At 35.4% G+C, this 26,027-nt stretch overlaps 1 protein-coding gene across 1 annotated transcript in view; it reads left to right on the forward strand.

Moving 5' to 3' along the window:
• The window catches only part of LOC129272432 (kinetochore-associated protein 1-like), a 95,712-nt gene that overhangs the window by 55,653 nt on the left and 14,032 nt on the right, over positions 1-26,027 (forward strand). Inside the window, exons 35-51 of the mRNA XM_064107295.1 lie at positions 1,762-1,863; positions 2,443-2,562; positions 3,350-3,466; positions 4,430-4,536; positions 7,760-7,949; positions 8,613-8,708; positions 9,119-9,214; positions 10,704-10,794; positions 11,933-11,991; positions 13,025-13,109; positions 14,185-14,328; positions 15,271-15,344; positions 16,611-16,818; positions 18,808-18,926; positions 20,631-20,698; positions 22,066-22,135; positions 22,593-22,708. Coding sequence (XP_063963365.1) covers positions 1,762-1,863; positions 2,443-2,562; positions 3,350-3,466; positions 4,430-4,536; positions 7,760-7,949; positions 8,613-8,708; positions 9,119-9,214; positions 10,704-10,794; positions 11,933-11,991; positions 13,025-13,109; positions 14,185-14,328; positions 15,271-15,344; positions 16,611-16,818; positions 18,808-18,926; positions 20,631-20,698; positions 22,066-22,135; positions 22,593-22,708 — 1,862 coding nt within the window. The remainder of the gene's footprint in view (positions 1-1,761; positions 1,864-2,442; positions 2,563-3,349; positions 3,467-4,429; positions 4,537-7,759; positions 7,950-8,612; positions 8,709-9,118; positions 9,215-10,703; positions 10,795-11,932; positions 11,992-13,024; positions 13,110-14,184; positions 14,329-15,270; positions 15,345-16,610; positions 16,819-18,807; positions 18,927-20,630; positions 20,699-22,065; positions 22,136-22,592; positions 22,709-26,027) is intronic.

The raw sequence follows: 26,027 nt of genomic DNA on the forward strand, positions 1-26,027 counted from the left end.
GATTATGAATGATGATTTTTTTATAAATACAATTTAAAAAATATATCAGGAGCTTGATCTTTTATCCGTATCTCAATAGTACTAGCTATTAAAATTAAATATCTTCTAACCAATTCAAGAATAATGACTAATAAGCTTAAATTTTAATTTGTCATAGGCATATAATAGCGTTCTTTGATGGTTGATAAAAAAAACATGGCATCAATACTGAATCTTGCTTGTGGTTTAATAAAAAAGTTATGATAGAAAATCATAATAAAAAACAAACAATTATGTTCGAGTTAGCATCTGTGTCTGGCTTAAGTAGGCCTTCATGACGAAATACAAACAACACAATCATAACAAAATAGATAAGAAACCAATCTGTCCAGATTCCTATTATTACTTTTGATGGTGCAAGCATAGGCCTCTACGTATAAAAAAAAAATTTGATAATGAACAATGAACGCGAAATAACCAAGGACAAGACGTATTAAAAAGACCGGTCGTATGTGAGGATTAATTAATTTCATTGAAATAATCAAGGATGTGCAGAATTAAGAAAGTTTCTTTTAATCATGATTACGATATTTTCATTAGCGTTTTTGACATTTTCAAAAGAAAGATTTTCAAATCCTTAAAAGATTGATCGGCAGTGGAAGTGAGTTTAGTTAATCAATTTTAAAGAGAACGAACACTAAGAGTTAAACGTAACACGTTCTTAACAAAAAGCGGGGTCTATGAGTGGGGGGATGTTAGACTTCTTGCATGATTTTAAGAAACACATCTGTGAAAATATCCTTCATGGAAGAAAAATAAAGCGGAATAAAAGCAAAGACGGCGTGTGCCTCTGTGTGTTGGTTTTTACGGTGGTATAAACACAGTTCGCTTTACTCATTTTACCCCGGCATTTTACGTTTTAAACTCTTCTCATAAAGGTGATGAAAGTTCTTAAGATGCCACGAAATTGATAATAACTTCAAAAAAGAAGGAAGAGAAGAAGGAGAAGAAAAAAATGAGGAGATAGCAGATTAAACTCCCGGATTAGACTCATGGTAGTATAGGGCCGATACAGGCGCTGGTATAGACTCAAAAAGGTTCAGTCCGCATTCAACATGGACGCCACACACAATCGCACCTGAAAGCACAATGTGACAATAGACAGAGAACAATACCAGACACGGCAAAAGCCACGCAAAATCCCTCACGGTCCAATAAAATTAGCTTGTGTTTCTCTCTTAAAAAAAACCGTATAATTAATGGTTGAAACGATTACAAAAACTTATTTTCTTTGAGGAGAGATCTCAAGGATTCAGGAAAACCCAATTTTATTGTAAATCATTGACGGTTGCTACGCACTTTCAGTCAATGAAAGGATGAGTTTCCGCGTGAAACATGTGAAAAAAGCTCCGAGAAGTCTGAAAGCGGGCGAAACATCAGAAGCGATTTTCTCGTAAAAATACTTTTTATGAACTCTCGTACCTGGGACATTTAAAAACTATTTTCTCAGCAAATACCATGTCCCTTAGCATGTGCTATATACCAAATTAAAGCTTGAGAAATGGAGAATCATAATCTTACACAAAATTATGTTTGAAAAAATCGAATTCTGTCTGCTTTTGACAGGACGAGTCACATATAACCAATGATTAGGAAGTTTCTCCATTAGTGGAAAGAACTTTAACAGTATTTTTAAAGTCATTCAGTTGTTGTCACAAGATAGAGTTACATTGTCTGATCAATAATGCCATTTTTCTCACAATCTAAATGGATTTATTTCAGGCTACCGTAGCATCGTTTGAGAGAGCGTTGAAAGAATTGTCTGAGGTTGACACTGCTGCTAAGCAGAACATTGGTAACCTCTCATCCATTCTACTCAACAAGGTAACGACCCTCTTTACTATTTAAGAAACTCCTAAAACCTAAACCCTTTCTTGATCAGTAAATCCTTTATTCTTATATCTTGTCTATACTTGTATTGTAAGTATTTACTTTGGTGATTATTGTTTGTAAATGATGTCATATATTGCATTATGACAGAATACTTAGTGTTGGTTATTGTTATTTGAATTTATTAGTTCTAAGTTTTATTTCTGCACCTACCATAGGTATTTGCCAGAGGCATTATGTTTCTCTGTTGTTCGTACATCTGTCTCTGTGCGACTGTCTGTCCTGTTCTTGTGACAACAAAAGAAGGTTTAAAAGATCAACTTTGGTCATGAATAGATATCGGAAGTAAGAGCACAAAACAAACTTTATAATTGCTCAGAAATCTGGAAAACCATGGAATTCTTATCATTTCCCTTACTTAGGTCAACGCTTCTGCACCTATGATAAGCTAGACCTACCTTTGACTGTCAAGATTTCCTTTCTTAATTATTGCTCCTTATAACATGACCTTGTTTTAACAGTCTCTGTGGCAGTCAACGAAAAGCACATTGATATGGTTTTTGCCTCTTCCAGATATTCAGTTGCCGAGCAGTGGATACCTTCTTAGCCCTCTGTTACCTCATCATTCAGCCATCCAAAGAACTTGTTAAAAAACTTGTCTACAATGCTGGTCAAAATTACAAGAAAATCTTAGTAAGTGCTTTGAAAATTGGCATGAATGGTAAAGGTAAAGCCTTTGGGCGATTCCATACGTGTCGTACGGGACATTTTGACAACAATTTCTCGTTTCCTAGCCAAATGCTTGAGCAATAAAATATTCTTTTTTTGTCATTGATAAAGCTATAGTGGGTAGTCATGTAAAAAACTAATAACCAACACAAAAAATTTGATTATGGGTAAATTATAGGTGAAAATGTTGTGTGTCGTACGGGACGCAAAAATGTCCTGTACGACATGCAACATTTTAAGCTCTTATTCACCTATGGACAACATATTTTTGTTGGTTGTCAGTTTTTTGCATGTCTACCCAGTAGTACTTTAAAATTACCACAAAGCAAATTGAAGTTCTTCGTTCGTTTGGACAGCAGGTTGCAAAATGTTGTGAAAATGGCTGATTTTTCTAGCTTGGAATCGCCCCTTTTGGAAATATGCATGTATCATGGATGCCTTTCTTGATGATTTTTAATTTGTTTCTCTGTGGAACACTGATCTTTGGCTCACCAATTCAATTGAACAATTTCTCCATTCTGGGATACTATACATGAATTTTAATTTTCTTTAATTCAGTGATTGCCTTCTTGTAAATATATTTGTTTATATCAGTTTTCTTGTTTTAACAACTTCCTTCAATTATATCATTTAGAGCAATGTTTTGGATACTTGGCCATGTTATTGTTAAGGTGGTCACCAATTTGCATCTTAACTTTTGAAATAATCAAATTTCATAGGAAATAATAAGCCTGATTAAATTTTTTGTTAGGCAATAGCTCAAGTTGGATATGAGATGGCCAAGATGAATCAAGATCTTAAGGTTCAAGTGGTATTCCAAGACCTGGCAACAAGTGCATTGTGGGGAGATAGACTCCTTAAAATCAAGGTAAGAAATGTCAGTGACAGTTTTCATAATTTGGAATTGGCCCGTCAATTAGTTTTGACAAATAGTATTAAGATAAAGGAGTTGGTACGATTGAAGGAAATAGGTGCTTGTTTTCACCAAATGTTATCCTCTGCTGGTTCTAAATGCATTATAGGGGTTAGATTCTTTGAAATTAAGGTGTGTGTCCAATTCCCTGATTTGAACAGACAATACGTCTTTGGGCTAACTTTTTAAAACAATATCGTTGCTCCATAAATTCCTCCAAAATACCTTCTGTGTCTGCATGTTTTATGTGTAAAATCCTGTATTCTTCATCCACAAGTCATTGCTGTGCTTTGTCATACCACATATGTATAAGCCTTAACCAGTATGTGATCTTCATCGGTTATTGTATTTCCCTCTGAAAAATGGACTGGGGGTCTTATGTTTTAACTGTGATTGTTTTATTACCAAAGAAATTAAGAAGACCAGGGGCCCATTGTAACTTTGCCATCCAACAGTAACTTCAGTAAATCCTTTTTTTTATGATTGGCTGTTGAGCATTGTTACCATGGTAATTACCATTGGATAGCAGAGTTACCATTTAATACCGTAACTTTTGTGCAACAGGGCCCAGGGGGTGTAACATAAAGTAATTATAATAATAATAACGGTATATTTACCCAGGGTAGGCACTACAGTTCGGAAAACTACTACTCCCAGCGGACCCTGCTATGATTATTACCCGGCTAAGCTGGCTACCTATTCAGGTGCACACAGGTGATTTACGCTCAATATTCACAAATGATGGTACCTTTTTTGTACCTGGATGGTCACTGAATTACAGTAACATTTAATTATACAATTTATCGTATCTTTTATGTTACATGACCTAGAAACTGTTTTAGAATAAAAATCTTACCATTCTGTGATACCTGTTCCATCATTTTGTGAAACATCTCCATGGTTTGCTGATCTTAACAGGTGTCATTCAAAGATGCATTCAACAACATGGAGAAGAAACGACAGTTGTTACCTCAGCTAATCACTCATCCAGAAGCCAGTCTAGAACTCATTACCGAGTACTGCAGGCGAGTTAATCTCAATTCTCATTCCTTAATACTACTACATTGCTACCACTGCTACTGCAACATAACGTCAACTGTACATACAGTATATATGACTAATATGATTACTTGTGTAACTAAAAAAAATTGCAACTATTAAAAATTATATGACACCTAGATAGATCCTTGTGATTTGATTGGTTGTTTGATATCGTTCATTCAGCCCATTTTGCACAGACGTCATCAACCGTGCAATTTTGGATCCATTCATCGTGCAATTTTGGATCCATACGATTTTGTCCATTGCACTCGCGCACCGAGACTGCAGCTCAGCTGCAGCTCATGCACCAGCAGTGCGCATGTTGTAATGACGTAACAATCAACAGACCGAACTCGCACTGCATGAGCATGTTTTGCATCGAAATAGATTAATTTCATATGGAAAAAGAATAATTATTTAGGTGTCATATAAACCAAATAATGAATTTTTTTTATTCATTCGTGCAATGGACAGGATACTTCATTTGATGAAAGATGAAAAAATGATCCATTCAACGAGGCGTAGCCTCGTTGAATGGATTATTTCATCTTTCACCTCATGAAGTATTCTGTCCATTGCACTCATAAACATTCATTATTTGTATATTAACAACTGCTACCACTATGCTTTTGCTCTGACTATCATATGAGTTTTATGACTACTGATATTTCCTCCGTTTCTTTCACCGTCTCGAAAGGAAATTCCTTGTTTCTCGGTGGCCAAGACATCAGTGAGACTCTAGAAAAAGAGCTAAGTTTTGCAAGTTTATGCAATGGCTTTACTTCCATTTGTCACTGTTGGGATGTCTTGAGACAATGACAATGGTCTTAATTCACAAAGGTGGTTTTTAAAAATCATCAGTTGAACCCATGGTTTATGCAGATTTCCTGTATAAATTACGCTTATTTACTCAATATATTAAAGAATGTCAAATGCTGAGGCGCGCTTTTTGTCACAGTGCGTCGAATTGACGCCTGTTGCCATTGTTAGTACGCTATTTTATTCATGAGTCCACTGTTTTGAAGAGTGAACTCATTAATTCAAAACAGTGGACTCATGAAAAAAATAGCGTGGATAATCCGGCAACAGGCGTCAATTTGGTGCACTGTGACAAAAGCGTACATCAGCATTGGACATTTTTTAATATGCTTGGTAAATAAGCGTAATTTATACAAGAAATCTGCATAAACCATGGGTTCAACCGATGGTTTTATAAACCACCTTTGTGAATTTGGGCCTTAGAGTCTTGTCTTGTCTCATTTTTGGCTGATTCTTGACGTTGATTCCAGACACAAGTGTCTCTGCTCTGTCTTGGGATTCATTATTTTTGTCTCGATCTTTGTGTCTTATCTCTTCTGAAACTGTCACGCATAGAGACCTGTAGGTGTTATATGTCTGTTGAGAACTGTACTACTATTATTATTATTATTATTACTGTCTCTGACCCAAGACTGCTCCTACTGACACTTTGACTACAACTTAAACTTTGACTACTAGCTCTACTACTGCTACTACTACTACTACTACTACTACTACTACTACTACTACCACCACTACTATAATTACTACTGCTGCTAAACTTCTCTACTACTACTACTACTACTACTACCACCACCACTTCTATTATTACTACTGCTGCTACTACTACTACTACTACTACTACTTCTACTACTACTACCACCACCACTACTACTACTACTACTACCACTACTATTACTACTGCTGCTAAACTACTCTACTACTACTACTACCACCACCACTTCTATTATTACTACTGCTGCTACTACTACTACTACTACTACGACTACTACCACTACTACTATTACTTCTACTACTACTAGAACTACTACCACTACTATTACTACTGCTGCTAAACTACTCTACTACTACTACTACCACCACCACTTCTATTATTACTACTGCTGCTACTACTACTACTACTACTACTACTACTACTACTACTACTACTACTAACTACTTCTACTACTACTACCACCACCACTACTACTACTACTACTACCACTACTATTACTACTGCTGCTAAACTACTCTACTACTACTACTACTACCACCACCACTTCTATTATTACTACTGCTGCTAAACTACTCTTCTACTACTACTACTACTACAAAATCTGCCAACTAATATGTTTAACAATATTTAGTATGTTTTTCATAATAAAAAGTGACAAAATATGATTTTTATTGCAAAATATGTTTTTGATAAATTTGCTTGGCATGCTTCATTTGTGTAATTTATCAATTTTTGTACCAAAATGTGTTTTTTTCCTTCAAAATATTTTAATTATGGATCAGTATGTTTTTTGGTCAACATATGTTGGCAGCTTTGTACTACTACTTTACTACTACCAGAACTATTATTACTGCTGCTAAACTACTCTTTTACTACTACTGCTTATACTACTATTGCTGATACTACCATTGCTGCTACTACTACTACTACAACTACTGCTACTACTACTACTGCTATTACTGCTTCTGCCACTATAACCATTTCTGATATATCTGTTTTACTACATTATTATATTATTATTTATATCCCTTACTTAAGATTGTTGTATTGAGAGTGTACACAAGGAGAATAAGAATAGTTTTACTACGAAAAACGTTTGCCATGAAATAGTTCATTTTCCTTGCTGACGTCACGCATAGTCCATTTCTTCCCTAGGGAAAAAGTGAACTATACGTTTTTTGACCCCGCCCCCTACTCGATTCGCGAGCTGTGCGGCGCGATGCGCGCAGAGCGCTGCTCAGCCCAACGGCACTCTCTACTGCATGCCACGGGAAACTCTCGGCGAGCTGCACTAACCAGGTGCGCTCGCTGAACAGACGATCAATACGGCAAGGCTTATTGTTTTCTCAACTTCTCAACGATTGTTCCATCATCGACTTATTAAAAATCGTTTTGCTGTAAAAGTCGGGTATCAACGAAGAATATCGTATGAAGAATATATATGAGTGGAAGGGATATAAAACAAATATACAATGACCCATTCTCGGAACTGGCTAAAACTATTTGCACTCAGGAACATCACATAGTACTATTCTCCCTCGGGCCGATGGCCCTCGGGAGAATAGTACTATATGATGTTCCTTCGATGCGAATAGCTTTAGCCAGATCCTCGAGTGTCATTGTATATTTGTATAATATCTGTTTTACTATGTTATTATATTTTGTTAATCCAGAGATTTCAAGTTAGATGAGCAGGAAGCTCTTATGATGTATGTACGCCTGCTGCTGTTGCCTAGCGACTGTGAGAAGGATCACCATGGCAACGGCAAAACTTCCCTGGATAAGAAAGTAATCCTCTCGGCAGTTTCTATGATAAAAAAGAAGACTGCCCTCTATCAGATGCTGAAGGCAAATGTAGATAAGGTGAATAAGCTCAAAACCCACTATCCCAAACCATGAATATGAAGGGAAAAACCAAAAAATTTGACAATTTCTAGCCCTTGTACAATATTCATATCCTAATGCATCCTACACTATAGGTGATTGTTTCCAGTTGCATTATGTTTTTGAGTTGTCCATCTGTGTCGTTTATTCTTTTGATAACTAAAGAACTATATAATCAATCATTTTCAAACTTTGTCCAAGTATGGTCTGAGAAGATTTTGTGATCATGAGGTCAAAGGTCACAGTAGTCATTTTGAAATTTGTTTTGATGCAAGGTGTGATATTATCTTGATAAGGCAGATTTTGACTTTGTGCAGTTGAGAATCCATCTAGTTGGTGTTTTTTCATATGATCCGTTTTGGTTAGCAAAATCATTCTTATTTTAGTAAGAAAAATTGGGAGGTCTTTATGTTTTCTAACATGGAATGAACACTGGCTTTCTACTCAGATGCCGCTTGGAGCATGTGCTCCCATTGTAATTCAAACGAAGGTTTCTCCCTGATTAGAAAAGAAAATTATGATATCCTGGCAGCCTTGTAGGTCTACTTCAATTGGAAATAAAGGATTTTTATTACCTCACCAACATTTTATTGGCCTTTCTTCTTGTTTCTCCATGATTTTAAACACTTCTTGTTTTGACAGATTGACTGCTATGATTATGAGATGCTACGTCTAATTCTTGGTATCATCAACGACAGTACTTCAGATGTAACAGATCAGACACATTCTACTGAGGTGGTATGTACAGAGTGTCTAAGAAAAAAAAATATCTTCAAACTGAAAATGATAGTTCTGTAGATGTAACAGATCAGACACATTCTGCAGAGGTGGTATGTACATAGTTTCTCAGAAAAAAAAAAAATCTTTAAAAGAGGAAGATTTTAATTTAGTGAAAATGTGAATGATATCACTTAAAAGTGAAAACAACCCTTTATATGTAACCAATCAGACATGTTCTATGGAGGTAGTATGTACAGGGTGTATCAGAAAAAAAAAGAAAGCCCAATTTTCACATCTCTTGAAGAGAAGATCCTAAGCTCAGTGTCTGCAACTTGTTAGCTATCTCATACCGTAAAATACAATCACACACTCCTATAATTCCACATGAAGAACATGACATTTTCTTTGCTTGATTTTTTTTACCATAGGGTCTGCAACTTCTTAACTACCTTGAAGCATACACACGTCGTAAACCTCCTTCAGAATATGAGATTATGTTCCAACAGAGTGAAGAAGATGAAGGGGTAAGAAATTTATGTTTTCTATCTCGGGTTGGTCGATGGGTTCAACCATTCTCAATATGGGTGGGTGATGGATTAAACCATTCTCAATATGGATGGATGATGGACTATACCGTTCTCAATATGGGTTGGTAATGGATTAAAACCATTCTGAATATTGATTGGTGGTGATTGTTTTACCTGATTGCTAAGAAAGCATGAATGCTTGTAAGCAAGCAACCAGAGGACCGACGGCTTAAGGTCCCCTCCGAAGGACCTGGTACTGAGGATTAATGCTTTACCAAAGGGCACTAGCGCACCAAGTGGGAATTGAACCCGGGTCACCAGAATACGAGTCCCCCGCTCAACCGACTGAGCTATCGCGCCTCCATTAAAACAATCACCACCAACCATTCTCAATATGTCAATATGGGTGGGTGATGGACTATACCATTCTCAATGAGTGTTGGTAATGGATTAAACCATTCTCAATATGGATTGGTATTGGATTAAACCATTCACAATATATCAATATGGGTGGGTGATGGATTACACTATTCTTTGATTAAAGGTAAAATACACCCTAATATCAGGTTAGATTTAAAGCATGAATGTTCCATAAATATTGGATGTATGAATTCTGTAACATCACATGCAAGCTGCTCCCCTACAGGTTGCGTGGTATAAATTTCGTAACACTGCCATTTACTTTTGTTTATGGAGAATGATTTTTTTTTTTCATAGAAGCATAAGTGCGAGATAAAATCATTTGAAATTTCTGGACAAATTACACAACATAAGTGAGCAGCATGCAAGTGATGTCATAGACAGAAAATCAAAATCTATTATCTTTGGATGTAATCAACGGATTTTCACTTGACATTCATTAATAGGTTTTGAGCAAAATATGAATTGATTTTGATCAATAAAGAAAAAAGATCATTGTACAGTTTGGAATTTTAGCTATAAGCTATATTTGTTTGTTAATGAAGTCATGTTTTTGTGAGCAGAAATTGTGTGTATCATGCAGAAACTTTATAACCATGTACCTGACCATTGCAAAGTTGGTCTTAAAAGATGTGCAAGGCTCAAAAGAAAGAAAAAAAGTCATATGTTGCATAGAGAGCTTCTTGTGTTACAAATTACATAATGTAAAATAATGTCTTGGGTTGAATAAGTCTTTTTAGGTTTGAATTGTTAACGTGATTTATCATCTAAAAGACCACAGAAGTGCAATTAAATAGTGAAAATTGATATTTGAAAATAATGTTTAATAATTCTGATTCTTCTATTAAAATAAAGTGCCTTTTTAAATTTACTTCACTGGTAAGAATTATGAAAAAAAAATCTGTTATCACCTATCTAATGCATACCACTATTAATATTATTTTTACCTTAACTTTTAAGAGGGGAAGATATGTAGGTTTGTTTCGACATAAGTTATCCACATTCATTTCTCATCTTGTTAGAGATTTTTATTCATACGTTCTCAATGTTTCCTTCTGTCGTATAGCTGATGCTTACTACAAAACCACTTTCACCGCTTTCCAAGACAAGACTTCCATTCCATCCTCTACTGAAAGGAGGACAGTGGAAAATTCTTTGTGAGTTCCTTTATTACTTTTTTTATTGAAGTCCTTCAAATGATTGAAATACTGCTAAACAAATATAGGTTGATCTAATGGGAAGCAGTTATTTGACCAGATTATGCCATACCTGTGTTATATACCTCTTTTAAGTCAAATTTCTCTTGAGTTCAAATAGGTTCCCGTGGTCCCAAGACTTGACTGAGGCAGGGTTACCTTTATAGTAACTCGTGAAAGAGGACTGTAACAGCATAAATTCACCTCTGAAATACGTCTTTACCCATGGCTCAGTGAAAAATCATGCATAGTTGCCACACATTCTCTTTCAAGGAAGTCATAATGATATAAATCCGTACATGGACTAGACTTGATCTTGATAACAAATTACAAAAACCTCTCTGTTGTGTTTGTTTGCAGAAAGATAATTTAGATAAGAGTGTGTTCATTTTGGGATAGTGTTTTTTGCAGGATTGTATGAAACTGATAATTCATTCTGATTTTCCAATTCAGCTGCTAATATTAAGATTTGAAATACCCTTAAATATTGTAATATTCATCTAATAGCATAAAGAAACAGTCTAGTAGTACTCTAATAAATATGTGCAGTTTGACTTGGCCACCTCAACAGCATGTGTGCTGTATCTTTATGCGGGAACCCTACTAGGCATCTTTTGGAGCACCTGTTCCTCATACCCTTTATTTTATGTGTCAATGATCATGAAATGTGGGGATAAGTGAGAAAAGATGCTTCTGAGATTCCTGCCGAAATAAGCGGCGCAGACTATTGTTACCTTACGTTACTTACGTAATTTATGAATTAGGCTAAGTAAACTTATGAATTAGGCTTAGTAAACAGCCGTTAATTAAAGCATTAGCAACAAAAAAAACGCAAGGGTTCCTACAAACTCCTTCTGGCAGTATGGGGTCAGTAACATGAATATATACTGCTTCGAACAGCCGACCACAGCTCGTCATTTAGTGTCCATCGTAATTTTCGGTTCTGTTATATATTGTTTGGTTTAACGATCAGTTCATTCATGCGATTTTACTCTGATGAGTGCATGTCGAAAAGCTTCTTTAGGTCCATTTTTAGTGCTATTTTCCGGTTTTGCGGTACCAAACACTTATTTGTTAACTTGTGAATTCTGGCTTTCAGGTCGTGAACTCAGTGAAGACACTCTGGGTGAGCTTCTCCCTATTGCTGAAGTACTGCGGGTAAGTGTTTTATATTATTACCTTTATGATACAGTTCAGCTGCAAGTTAAAGGGTGTATTATACACAAGACTCAGATTAGCAACAGATAACATTTGCTCTATTGCCCCATTTCAATATTTCCCCCATAAACAACTGTATGCTTGGTGTATCAGAACGGAGAAAGGGTGATAATATCATACATGTATGTTATCATACTATGTTATCATACTATGTTATCATACTATGTTAACCTATTATCATATCATGGGAGGAGCTGGCTTGAAGATCAACTAATAGCTGAAGTGCCTACCTTGGATAAAAAAGGAGCTATTATTTATCATCGTTTTAGCTTGAGAGTAGCATTTTTTGGCAGGGGGGGAAGGGGGGAGCACACACCATATGATTCCCAGACAAAATCCTTCCATGTCAATTTCGAAAGGAACTTTGCCTATTTCATAAATCATAAAAGATATCACAGTTTTCACATTGCAATAAAGTCACCAAAGTAACAGTGCTTTTCAGCCAATCAATACCAATGATCTGTGATATTGTTTACCTTGGCGTCTTAAGAGAAATAAAAAAAACCTGTTTTCCAATAAGCTTTCCAATAAAGGTAACTTTTACCTCTCTTTGATATGTTTCAAATTCTTTACACCATGAACATTTTCTTATGATGGATACCTTTGCATTACAATGTTCATATTATTATTATTGTCTTGCCTGAACGAGGTTCGGCAGAGACCTAGTAGCCACCTTTTCTGTCAGTACGTTGGTCTTTTAGTCCTTTACAAAAATATAAAAGTTTTTTAAATTCACCTTGCTCTACATCAATTGTGTTTACACTAAGTTCAAATAATCTTTGGGTAATACCACACGTGTGTTCATGAGAATGATAAGGTCAAAGGTCATGTAAGGGTCGCGAAATCAGGCGAGACTCGTGGTTCATGAACCACCTTGTTATTATTATTATATCATGGTAGCTTTATTTGGTACTACTCTTAAAGAGACATGATCCTGATATACTGTTTTTCTCTTTCTGTTTTGCTACACCAGCTTTCTACTGATCAGCTTTACGTGACTACCATTCAGAATATAATTAAAGCCAGAAATCAAGGAAAGAAAGATCTTACTGATACAGGTTTGTTTGTTTGACTTTTATGAAAAAAAAATCAACGTACAGGATTGACATGTGGTGCAGTGGAGAAGAATCCAGACTTTGAACCACAAGGTCTGGGGTTCAAATCCCATTGAAGGACTTGTGTCATTTGGCAGTTATCTACATTTGCCACTCTCCACCCAGGTGTAGAAAATGGGTATCTGGTAGGAAGGAATTCCGTGAATGCTTGAGCATCCATTTAGGGTAACCGTGCTAAAGCCGAGGCAATACTGCGGAGCGCTTAGTCAGAAATATTGTATGAGGTGCTCTAGAAATGTTAATTATTATTATTGTTGTTACAGTTGCCCACATTCAGCACAATGCTATTTGCACCAAGGCTGTGATTGAGTATTAATGGATTTGTAGAAAAACAACTTTGAAATTAACAAGCAAATTAATAATATACAAAAACAACCAAAGCTTATCAAAGAAAATCAATTATAGTAACACAAAAAGGGTAAAAGTAAAACATATACATTTAGTAACCAGGGCCTATATTCATAAACCTTCATTAATGTAGTATTCACCTAATCGTGTATTGTTGGCATTGTTAATGGGTGATAACTGGAGATATTCAGGTTTTGTGAAAACGGACCCAGGTGATAAAAGAAATGAAGCAATGTTTTCAAGTTTGACGATTTAAATACTGATAGATGCAGAATGATTTAATATTCTAATGATGATAGGTGAGGAATTTTAATTTGATGTACTGTTGATTAGATTGTGTTGAAGGAAAGGTCATGTGGTTCTCTCCTGGATTAATCATTATTCATGATGTGAATGTAAGTCACAGGACTGACTATCAGTTCCAAGGGGAATTTGATGTATCTTTCTTTCCAGCGCAAAGCTTATGATTGTTTGTCTTATTCACTGCAAGAACATAGTTGCCAAAATGTTAAGTTTAGATGATCGTTTTCAGGACCAAAAAAGTATATATATGATATACCATGAAACCATTGATTCGTTCTCCGACATGGAAACCTGCAGAAGTTATTAGTTATGTTTGTTATGAAATAAATCTACATTATTTAACCAAGACCTGATTTTTTTATCACAGAGGGTGGAGATGAAAAGGGATTCCGTCCACCTTGTAAACTGGACATGGATACCCTGGTGAAGGTCAAGAACATACTCCTCCAAGTTAAGAATCCTGAGATGGCCGTAGTGACTGCTAGATTCATTGCTAAGGAACTTCAAGTCAGTAAGTCCAAAATATGCGCCGGCATATCCTTTGCATATAATGAGAAAGGCTAGTATAGTCAAGTTCCCATTGTCTGTATTTCTTTTATTTTATTGATACCCAAGATCTTAGGGGTAATTACACATTCAAACAAAACAAAAGGAAACTGGAATCTTACAATTATTCATATAAATTGATGCATAATTCTTAAGGTATCATAAATGAATGCAAAGAGCAATTCATTTGATTAGTAGAACTCCATTTAGATTGCTCCTTCCATTGTGTCAATTTCCTTAATTTCTGCACAAAGCCATATGTGACATTCTTGATAAAAATATCAGTGATTGCTCATGGGTGAATAATTATTTGTATTTTTGTGTCATCTGAAAGAAGAGACTATACATCTTTGAACATTACACAATCTATTTTAGATTTTGAAATATAGTTTTGACAGAATTTTCAAAAAGTTAAGCATATTTTTCTATGCACTGTGTACACAAGCATATGATATCTTGTTCTCAAGAGAAACATTTGACAGATCGACATCAGGGAAGTGTTTCATCTACATTTTGTCCGACAAGTTGTCAGATCTGACAACTTTCCTTGATACTGATTGGCTGAGAGACACTGTTACTATGGTAACTAGATAAAACGTTCGACAAGTTCTTTCATGAAACGGTCCCCTGGTGGGTCATGTATGGGAGCGGTGGTGATCTGATCTGATCAGATTTTTGTCAAATGTTAAAGCGATCGCAGCTCCTCAAGATAACCTTAGATCCAAAAGATGAATCAAAATTACATGATGTCATTCTATGTATGCATATGGGAGTGATATTCTAAAAGTATCAGAAGTTTAGAGTGTGTGTAATGTGTTGCAGATCTACCATGGAGGAAGCATTAATTCTGTCTGCATGTAGTCAAGAATCCCACAATTTCATGATATTATTTTATCCGAATTTTTAGGTAAACAAAAGGAGATGGCTCTGAAGATGTGTGAGCGGCTTGCGAGTAGGTGGCAAGAATTAAGTGAAGAAGGGGTAAGAACGCTTTAATGCTCATGTAAATAATATTTGTACAGCAGCAGCCATTGGACTATAAAGAATTGGAAAAATAAGGCATTTTCTGGATAAGCCAACCACAGAAAGACTCATTCATGCATTTATATTCAGTCACTTACACTGTAATAATGAACTGCTTCTAGGAGTACTAGATACTCAGCTTTCTTAACTCCATACAAAATTCAGTTGCAAGGCTCTTATTTCGCAAAAAGAAATTTGAACATGTGACACCATCCTAAGTAGTCTCCATTGGCTTCCGATAAAGGCTCACATTTTGTTTTAAGTCCTCACTCTTGATTTTAATTGCATTAATGGGAATGCCCCGCTTACTTCGGTGATCTTATTAAAAAATATTAACCCAGTCAAAGTTTGTGTTCACAATCAAAGGATCTCCTATAATACAAGTAAAATCAAAGACTTTTGTGATAGAGTTTTGGGGAAAATGGCACCAAACTTGTGGAACAACCTACCTCATAATAAAAAAATCAATAACAGATGTCAACAGATTCAAATCATATCTTTTAAAGAAGCAAGTGTGTTAGCCCTATACAAAATTAAAGCAATTATTCCACATGCATAGATACTATATGGTATTATGTGTTACTAGGAACTGATTATTATTATTATTAATATTATTATAATTATTAATGAAACTATATGACCTTCAGAATGTTGTCATTTTCATATTTCATACAGGTATGATTCTGATGAAGGTTGGCTATTATGATGATTGAATTTTACTTCAAAGATTTCTTGATTATGAATAAATAAATGAATCTGTTTAAATGTTCTGATGTAGGACAAAATTTCAATGAAAGCCATTTGTAAAGACTGCCCAAGGGAGAGGAGAAAGTCAGTTTTCATGAAAATGCATTACCTATTTACATATGTTTCAATGTGGAAAACAGTGCAAGGGAAACTAAACTTTTGGTCTTCATAGACTGTCCAATCGTACAGAAGATCACAATTTAAAATCTGGTAGTCTTTAGTATGAAAGATCTGTCCAAATCAGACTGATTTTTACAGGAGCAGTTCTATAAAATATGAATGTCTGACCCCCGGTATGTGGGATATTACTGGAATTATATGTTTGTGTTCTAGTTCTGAAAACTTTTAATGCTCTTAAAAGATTGTGATTTGGGTAGTTCAAGAAGTGAAGTAAGTGTATGACAAGTATACAAGTTTATTATTTTATGGAATTGCCGAGAATTTAGTACCCAATCGGCTAACTTTCCATTTTGACAGACTCCTGACCACCAGAAGGCCTGTGTCATTCACCAACGTCTGGTTGCAGAGCTCCGAGCCGTCTGCACCGAGGAAGCACTTCGGAGGCACGGTTTGGCTGAACCTCAGTATACCCAAATGATCGCTACCCCTGCTAAACTAATCTTTAAACTCTACGAACATCCCAGTATTGAACAACGCATGCAGGGTTATCATCTCAACTTACCAGGTCAGGTTCAAAATGAAGTAAAAGATTAACTTAATCCAAATATTGAAGTAAATTCTGGCTCTGGTCATCATTTTATTGCAACAAATTCAGGTTATCATGGGTTAACGGAGCATAACTCGAAAGTCAAACTTCCATAAGTAAAACAATGGTGAAGTCTAAAAATTTTAGTGAAGATGATGATGATGATGCACAGTATTTGTATAGCGCCATATATCTGTCAAAGGCACATTTTTTTAGGAGCCAGCCAATCTGGGTTGCCTAGAAGGGCGCGCACACAGAACTGTGACCCGCAGGTCTCTCCTGAAGATTATGCAAAATATGTTATATACAATTGATTGTCAAATTTCTTTTTATTATGATAGATTCTTGTGGTTCCAAGAGATACAACTACAGATCTGCCAACCAGTACGTTTTAGCCGTATTTAGTACGTTTTTGCAACCAAAATACGGCGGTACGTTTTTTCTTTGAAAAATACGTTTTTTGTATTTTTTTTTTACAAAATTGTAATTTATTGGGAAAAATAATCTCTATATGTCTCTATTTCATAAAACCTACACAAATATGGTTATTAGATCAATGCAATTTCAGGTAACTTGTTTTTTTTTTCAATCATTTTGTTAAAACCAGGGTGATGATATACACATGTTTTAATGTTTGTTTTTTTTCATCTGCAAGAGCAGTGCGCATTTTAGCTTGCATGCAGCTTGAGCGCCGTGATGAGCGAGTGCGCCAAGCATTTTATTATGAAATACACTTTTTTGGGGAAAAATACATTTTTTTTTAATCACAGAATACAGTTTTTCATTCACAGAGGTTGGCAGGTCTGCAGCTAGGGCAACGTTACCAAAGAAGACAATGAAAAGGGCCTAGCAATATATACTCTTGGGGAAAATGGATATGATTTAATAACTTTGATTATAAAATTTAATTTCTTATTTCTTTATAATCGTCATGTACGCCGCTTGTATGTAATGTAATTCTGCTTTTGAGAGCTGGAATTTCTATTTTCCATGTTAACTTTTTCTGTAGTATTCCTTTGAATATTCTTTCTTCATTCTTTCATTCTATGCTTCAGACATACATCAATGGAAGAGGTTGCAAAGATAAACAACAGTAATTTAGAAAAAAAACTTAATACAACTTCTACAGTATTCTTTTGAATATGCTAATTTCATTCTTAGTAATTTGCATTTGATCTATGCTTCAGACATTAATACATCAGTGTAGAAGATTGCCAAGAAAGATAAACAACAGTAATTCAGAAAAAATTAATCAATATTCTTTATTGCTTATTTCATTCTTTGTATTTTACTTTTATCCTATGCTTCAGGCGTTAACTCAGCAGTGGAAGAGATATCTAAGATAAGCACAGTAATTTAGAAAAAACAAAACTTATGCAACTTCTACAGTATTTTAAATATATTCTTTGTACTAGTATTTTGTATTTGTTCTATGCTTCAGACATTAATACATCAGTGTAGAAGATTGCTAAGAAAGATAAACACAGTAATTTAGAAAAAAAAACGTATACAACTTCTACAGTATTAAATATGTTTACTTTATTCTAACTGTATTTTGTCTTTATCCTATGCTTCATACATTAATACAGCAGTGGAAGAGATAGATAAGAAAAACAACAGTAATTTAGAAAAAAAAAACTTATACAACTTCTACAGTATATATTCTTTGTCCTAGTATTGTGTCTTTGTTCTATGTTTCAGACATTAATACATCAGAGCAGGAGCAAGGAAACATAAGCAACTGTAATTCCGGAAAATTTTTTTTTTAATCATTCTTTTTTGCTTATTTCATTCTTTGTATTTTGCTTTTATCCTATGCTTCAGGCATTATTAACACAGCAGTACAAGAGATATCTAAGATAAACAACAGTAATTAAGAAAAAAAAAACCTTATACAACTTCTACATTATTACTATTAGATATGTTAACTTTATTCTAAGTTTATTTTTTCTTTATCCTATGCTTCAGACATTAACACAGCAGTGGAAGAGATCGCTAAGATAAACAACAGTAACCTAGAGAAGATTCGTATTCATCTGATGGAACAATGGATGCCTCAACCAGCCACCAGCAAACAGGAAGACACGGTAGGGTTTCACGGTAATCTGAAAACAGAGCTACCAACTAGTACTCATTTTCAGTAGTCAATAATGAACAATGAGGAGAATACTGATGGTTTTGAGCAAAATACTGATATTTAAAGTTTCATTTTTATGTTTTGTTTATTGTATTTCTTTGGAAATACTGATTTCATCACCAAAATACTTATTTTCAACTTTTAAAATGAATCTTCAGGTCGACAGCTCTGTGAAAATATCGAAATATGAAGAATGGACATTCACTATTGGGTTTGTATGTTAATGCTATGGAAGAGCCTTAATAAAACTATACCATATGCTACCATAATTAGATTATATTGCCAGAGGCTTCAACTCGGAGGGGGGGGGGTATTGAATCAAACTTACACTATCGTGTATGATAAAGATAGAGATTGGAAGAGGGATAAAATCATTTCAAGTTGATATCAACATTCAACATTCTTCTTTAAAGGCTTTCCTGTAGAATAATTAATCTCACTTCTGTCATATGATGGCTCATTATTTGTATGTTTTCTTTGTGTTATTTTTATTTTAATCAGAATTAGTGATATATGTCAGGAATTATATTACACTCAAATATATCTTTACATGCACTTAACCAAATGAGAAAGCTGATTTGTGAAATGACACATGGTTCTTCATGCAATTTTGTTTGTATTCTGGGGCGGTATTCTGAACATTGTCTTTTCTCCATATTTCATTTTTTCTCAGAGATACGACAAAATCAGTATTCTGGTGAATGTCATAACTTTTATCACAAATATTGTCATAAATTTTGTCTCTTCTCTAATTCTCTTTAGCGCGCACAAAAAATATGCGGCTTTAAATGCGCGTAATCCTTTTATACAAGCAAAATTTATGACGGGGATAGCAGTCATAAATTTTGTCATATCTTTTAGTACCAAATATCCTGATACCCTGCCGAGTAAATGTCAAGCATATAATGATATTATTTAGATTAGATTGTGGTATTAGTTTCACTCATCATCCATGACAATTTTCGAATATATTTTTTCATGCTACAAGTAGTTAGGCCCTACATATTAATTCCTCCTTTTTTTCCTCTGTTTTCCTTCTTTTTCTACTTCTCTTCTAAAATCCTTCACAGCTCATTGTCTCTCTCCTTGTAATTAAGCGCATCAATATACGCGTAGTTGCGCGATGCCAGCAATTGTATTGGGAATACGCCCTACCTGCCACAGGGCCTTCCTATTGGTTAGAAGGGCTCCCACTGAGAACTAAAGATGATTTTGATTGGTGTGCTTCCGAAAAGATGGGCGGGAACTTAGAGATGTGACAGGGAAAAAACAATGTTCAGAATACCGATATGTGACAATCATAACGGTGTCATATCTCGAAGAGAAATGACAAAAGTTATGACAGTGTTCCAGAATACCACCCCTGATCTATTTTAATATATTTCTAATCAAGAAAGTTTGTTCATGTCTGTTCCCTTTGATTACTGAATTCCGCTCTCATGCTTTAATGTCCAAGAAAATGATCATCATTCCAAGACAATTTTAGTAGTTAGATTACATAGAAGACTATTAATTATTAATTTTGCATCTGATGCTGATGTGTCTACTTAGCCACCATTTGTTTAATCACAGGTTTAGACCATTTAGACTAGACTTTTTAAAATACAGGCTTTATAATCATATGAGAATATCTCTTTCTTTCATTCTCTCGTAGACAATGAATTTTAACTTTGATTCGTCTGTTGAAGATGAGATTTCAGAAGAAGAAAGAAGTCTCATGAGGTAATATATATTACATTTAAAGGCCACTGCACACCTTACGACCTGACTGGTCTGCAACTGAGTGAGGAAAATGTGACATCACTGCTCTTGTCTTGTCGGTCAGAGGCAAATCGCAAAGAAACTCGTAAGGATTTGACATGTCGAATACTTACAACTGAATCGCAAGCCCAATCCAACTTTCAACCAATCAGACAGCAGAGTCGCACTTAAATACTGTCGCATAAATTATATTCGATGCGTATACGCAGTAGTAAGTGTCATTTTCTCAGTTGCTATGGTAAAAAGCACATGCGTGAGTCCCCGACAGCAGGGTAGTCGGATCACAAGGTGTGCGGTGTTGAGGCTTATGACTACATTGCGATTCATCTCCCTTCACTCAGTCGCAGACCAGTCAGAAACCAGTTGGGTCGTAAGGTGTGTGGTGGCCTTAATATATATACGTAGAACATGTTTGTCTGATTGGTGCAAATTGAATCATGTGATAAGATTTGACCAATGAAATAAAAGATGTTTTGCTTTTTGCTCATCTCCCAAGTTATAAGTTTTATACAGTCGCCTTGAATGTTGACATTATTTGGAGTGTACGCAAAATTAAGGTAGTTTGTTAACAATTGTGTTCCCTTGTGAAAATATAAAACTAAATTTGTTGCACATTGTACTGATTTACAAATAAGTGATACACACAAATGTGCATTACCAATGTTCACGATTAAGGGTGTATACGTTTGCTTTAGATAGTATATTTCATTATCTCTTAGTGGGCCATTTTTTTCATGAATTCTTTGATCTGATTGGTCGATTTGTTTGTGAGACACACCCGTACTTACCTAATTTACTTGGTCACGAAAATCAAACAGGTATTAAATATGAGCTCGTATAACCTGTTTGATGTTCATCTGTTGTTGTTTAAATATTGTTTTTATTGTTACGCGCATGCCCAGTGCTGATTTTTACCACATAATATGGAACCATATTTCATGCGTATTCAGGCATCGTGCTGTGCGCTACAATTTGCGCCTCATGAAATATGGAACCAGATCATAGATATTTCCTGTATTACGTGAACAAGCAGGGTGTAACTAATATTGTATTTCCGCTGTGAAATATAAAGCAAATAATCACCTTTTGGTTTCATTTAGTGAGATTCACTATCTCTTCTCCCATGATATGTATCTTTCCTCAGCTTCATGTAGGAAAGATAATGACATCAAAATTCATTTGAATATGATAGTTTTTTTTTCCAGTCACTTTGTTTTAATTGTTATGTGTCCTTAAATTTATAAATATCTATTTGATAATGGAAAAAAATATTCATGATTTATAATATGACTGAATGTATTCTTTCTTTCTTTCTGTTTTATTTTCAGATTGAAATATCTGCTGCAACGCCAGAAGCCTGAGAGCACCATTCTCTTCTTATTAAACGTTGCTTTCAAGGTAATTTTCACCATGTTAAATCCTCATTATGCCATTGCTTCTATTTCGGCCTCTGTTTGTTCTCTCTCACTTGTCACCTATAGATGCTTCACTTGAACTGATAAATTTGGAGATCATTCGTGCAGAACTAGGGCAGTTTTGACAAGGGATTTGAATTCATTGCATTGATATTGTACTTGTTTCCATAGGAAATAGTGTGCAGATCCCACTAAGATTTGATTACATATCAGTTTTTTACCTGTGAAAAAAAACCCAATTTGACATGAATTGTTAACAGCATCTCTTCTACTGTTTGGAGCTTTTTTGTATGAGAGTGACAGTTGTGGCATTTTCTTAAATAATAACTTTTTAGGGAGGTAGTATCTGTATGAATGAGACATTATGTGATGGAATGCAATTGAATGATGCATTCTTATTCCATGGAACAATTATAAATGTTGGTGATTATTTTTTCAAGCAAACCTCAACTCACGTCACTACGGGATGTCAGGTGAGGGCACTTCGTTGTCTCTTCTCTCTTTCCGACGATGACGTCATCTCTAAAGTTTCCAAGCTACCTGTCAGTGAGCTCAGGTACAGTACACATTTAAAGGGAATGTTAATCAATACTTGGGAAACCTGAATGTTTTGTGAGTTTGTGGCATTTCAGTCTTTCAAAGAGGAAAAGATGAATGAAAACCTATGTCTTGTGCAGCATCTTTGCCCCAAGTTATGAAGCAATGCCCAACCTTAAAGTATACATCCAAAGAAAATTCACGAAAGTGATGATTATAGACAAATTATATATGAATGGAAAGGTCTTGTCTTTTTATACACAAATATGTCACTAAAAAGTCTTATTGATGTCGTGGAAATGCAAGAAATGAAATTATTAGAGACCATTCTAAGCCCCCCAGCCGCCCCCAGACCGAAAGTTCACGCAGTGAAAACAGTCGAGAATAATGACGTCACACAATAATCGAGCTCATCATCCCTCTGTGCATAATACACTGAATCACCTTACTGACCTCTTCAATATCTTTCGAATTTACCGTTTTCTTCATGTAATGTGACATCCGAATTCTGTTTTCGACAACTTCAGACTATAAGGGAACCAGAACTGTGTTATTTTGCCCGTTTTTTATTGAATTGTGAACTGGAAAGATCGATTTTGTCCACTCGACAGTCTTCGTTGTGTTGCTCTACTAACTATTGAAAAACTCCAAGCTGCACGGTCCCATTCACTTGCTCCCGATGCATGTTGCAGGCTACGCTGTTTGATCCAGTCAAAAGTCAAGGTAAGCATGTTTGGAAACTGTACTTGTTCTGACGATGCATTCAGGTCAGATGACAGATACAGATCTGATATAAGTTTAGAATCATGCATTTTGGCATAACTACTATTAAAATTAAAAAGTTTTTATTTTAGAAATAATGTTTTTGCACAATTCCACCCAAGGGTTCATTACATGCCGCCACGCACAGAAAAATCAAGCCATAGAAGTTGTGTGTTGTGGACCCAAGAAGTGAGATCCCAGACGCCTCCAGGCTAAGCACGCGTGACCCACTAGTTAGAAATCCACTGCCAAACGCGGTTCGTGGTGCGAGGTTAGTATACTTAATACGTGTGAGTGGCACAATTCCAGCAGATTTTTTCTTCAGATTTCTAAAACTGGTCAGGACTCAGGCAGGCGATTAAATTATTTAGGAGCACTGAGTGGTATGGACCATGGCTGAAAATCTGCTGTTTCAGAGAAATGTTTAAGTTTTTGATTATACACAGAATTATATCACCATGATGCCGATGTCATGAAGCCAGACAAATTTTCAGCAGTGATTACCCTGATTCCTGGCCAAAATCACTCACACGTATTGCGAGGTTAGTATTAGTATACTAACCACGAACCGCGTTTGGCAGTGGATTTCTAACTAGTGGGTCGCGCGTGCTGGGATCTCACTTCTTGGGTCCACGACTTCTATGGCTTGAATTTTCTGTGCGCGGCGGCATGTAATGAACCCTTGGGTGGGCCAAAATTAGAGTCTGGTGTTTCTTTCTGATTAGAGTGTTGCTGCATATATGTATGCGTAATGCCTTCAACAATGAAGATAAATGCAATCTTTGTAATGACACAGAGACTCAGAGAGCACCGTACCTCAAGTGATGTTCGTGTAGTCTCCACTTCACTACTGGAGTACTGCTACAGCCTACACTACGCTACACACCTACCCGGGTAGGTGTGGCGTACATGTACGGTAGTGTAGCGGTAGTGAAGTGGAGTGGGGCCTACACAAACATCACTTGAGGTAGAGCACCAGTGTTCTGAGTGGAACTTTTCAGGTGTCTAAACCTACTATCATTTGTTGTTGACCGGGAATTACATGCCACCGCACGTCATCAATCATCATGATAATTAAATTCATACTTTGATTTGATTATTTTAACTATTTCTTTTTTTCTCTCTTCTACACACAGATCTGCACAATTGCTGACGTGACTTCTGGTCTCTGCTTGCTACCTCAATCTGGGAGATTCCATCATGTCCTTTTACTATGATTTGGATATAGCCATTTTTTTCTTCACTCCTTCCATGACCTACGGTTTGCAAGTTGTGGACTGATAATGATACAAAAGAAAAAATTTCTTTATCAATCTTGGAAACAATTTTGAGCACAGTTTTGGAGAGAACTAAGAAATTTGACTTGGACAGGAATACAGCAAAAAAAATAATAACACACAATTTAAAACGAAAGAACAATTTTAATGTTACTAGGGCATTTTGCGAGAAATGTTATACTCAATCACACGTCCCAAATCAAGGGTAAGTCCTTTGATTAAACATGTAGTTGAATTGCGATTGCAACTCGACCTTATTACGCTTGAATTTGAATTTAAGACTTACGCTTGATTTGCAATTGAACATAAGTTTCTTGCAGTGCCCCATAATTATGTTTTGTTATCAGATATTTAACGTGCTGATTTTTCTCGAAAGGTATAATATATTTGTCCTTTTAAACGGTATTTGAATATGGGTACGCCTTTTATTTGTTTTCCACAATATTTATTGCATGTATGAACAGAAGTGAAATATTTATTGTGAAGCACTGTGAATGTTGTGTGATGGTTCATCATTTTTGTTATAAGACTGAAAGCCTGGTGGATGTGAGGAAGTGGCCTGGATGAAAGAAAAGTGAACATGTGTCCAATTACTGATTTGCATATTCTAAGACAATTTTGTTTCTGGATAAATTTTGCTATGCATTCCCTACATTAAGAGTAAAGGAGAAGTCCACGCAATCAAAAATTCATTTGAATTTAAAGAAAAATAACAAGATATTGCAGGAAATTTCATAAAAACTTTGATTCAAATTTATATAATTACTATTTTAACAGTTCCGTAAATATAACCTATTGTGATCAGATGAAGAGTTTCCTATCGTCAAATCTGCAAAGAATAAAAAACAAAATGCCACAAAAAATAGAAACGAATGTGATGTGAGTGACAACTCTAATTTGCATATCATTGTTTTGTGTATATGACTGTTTTGAGTAAAAACAACAAGGGAAATCACTCTATTCAAATAATTTTTAGTTGATGTGGACTTGACTTTTAACTCTACCCCTCCCATCCCAAATAAGAGTAGAAATAATCTAATCAAGAACTTGAAAATCAAAAGCAGCAATTACGAAGCAAGATTTGATAAATACAGGTCTGAATAGAATTTCACAAGAAAATAAAAAGAGAAAAAAAAGATGGGTAGGGACGGGGAAGGAATAAAAAAAAAATACCCAGAAAAAAAAAAATCCGAGTTTCGAACCAGGGTCCTCGCACATGACAAAACAATGGCCAACGCATTTGGCCACAGACCATCGCCCTAAAAGGAAGGCATTTTTAAGATATATGAAAGAAAGTCC

This window comes from Lytechinus pictus, chromosome 12 (assembly GCF_037042905.1).
Source record: "Lytechinus pictus isolate F3 Inbred chromosome 12, Lp3.0, whole genome shotgun sequence".
In the NCBI taxonomy this organism is placed as follows: domain Eukaryota; kingdom Metazoa; phylum Echinodermata; class Echinoidea; order Temnopleuroida; family Toxopneustidae; genus Lytechinus; species Lytechinus pictus.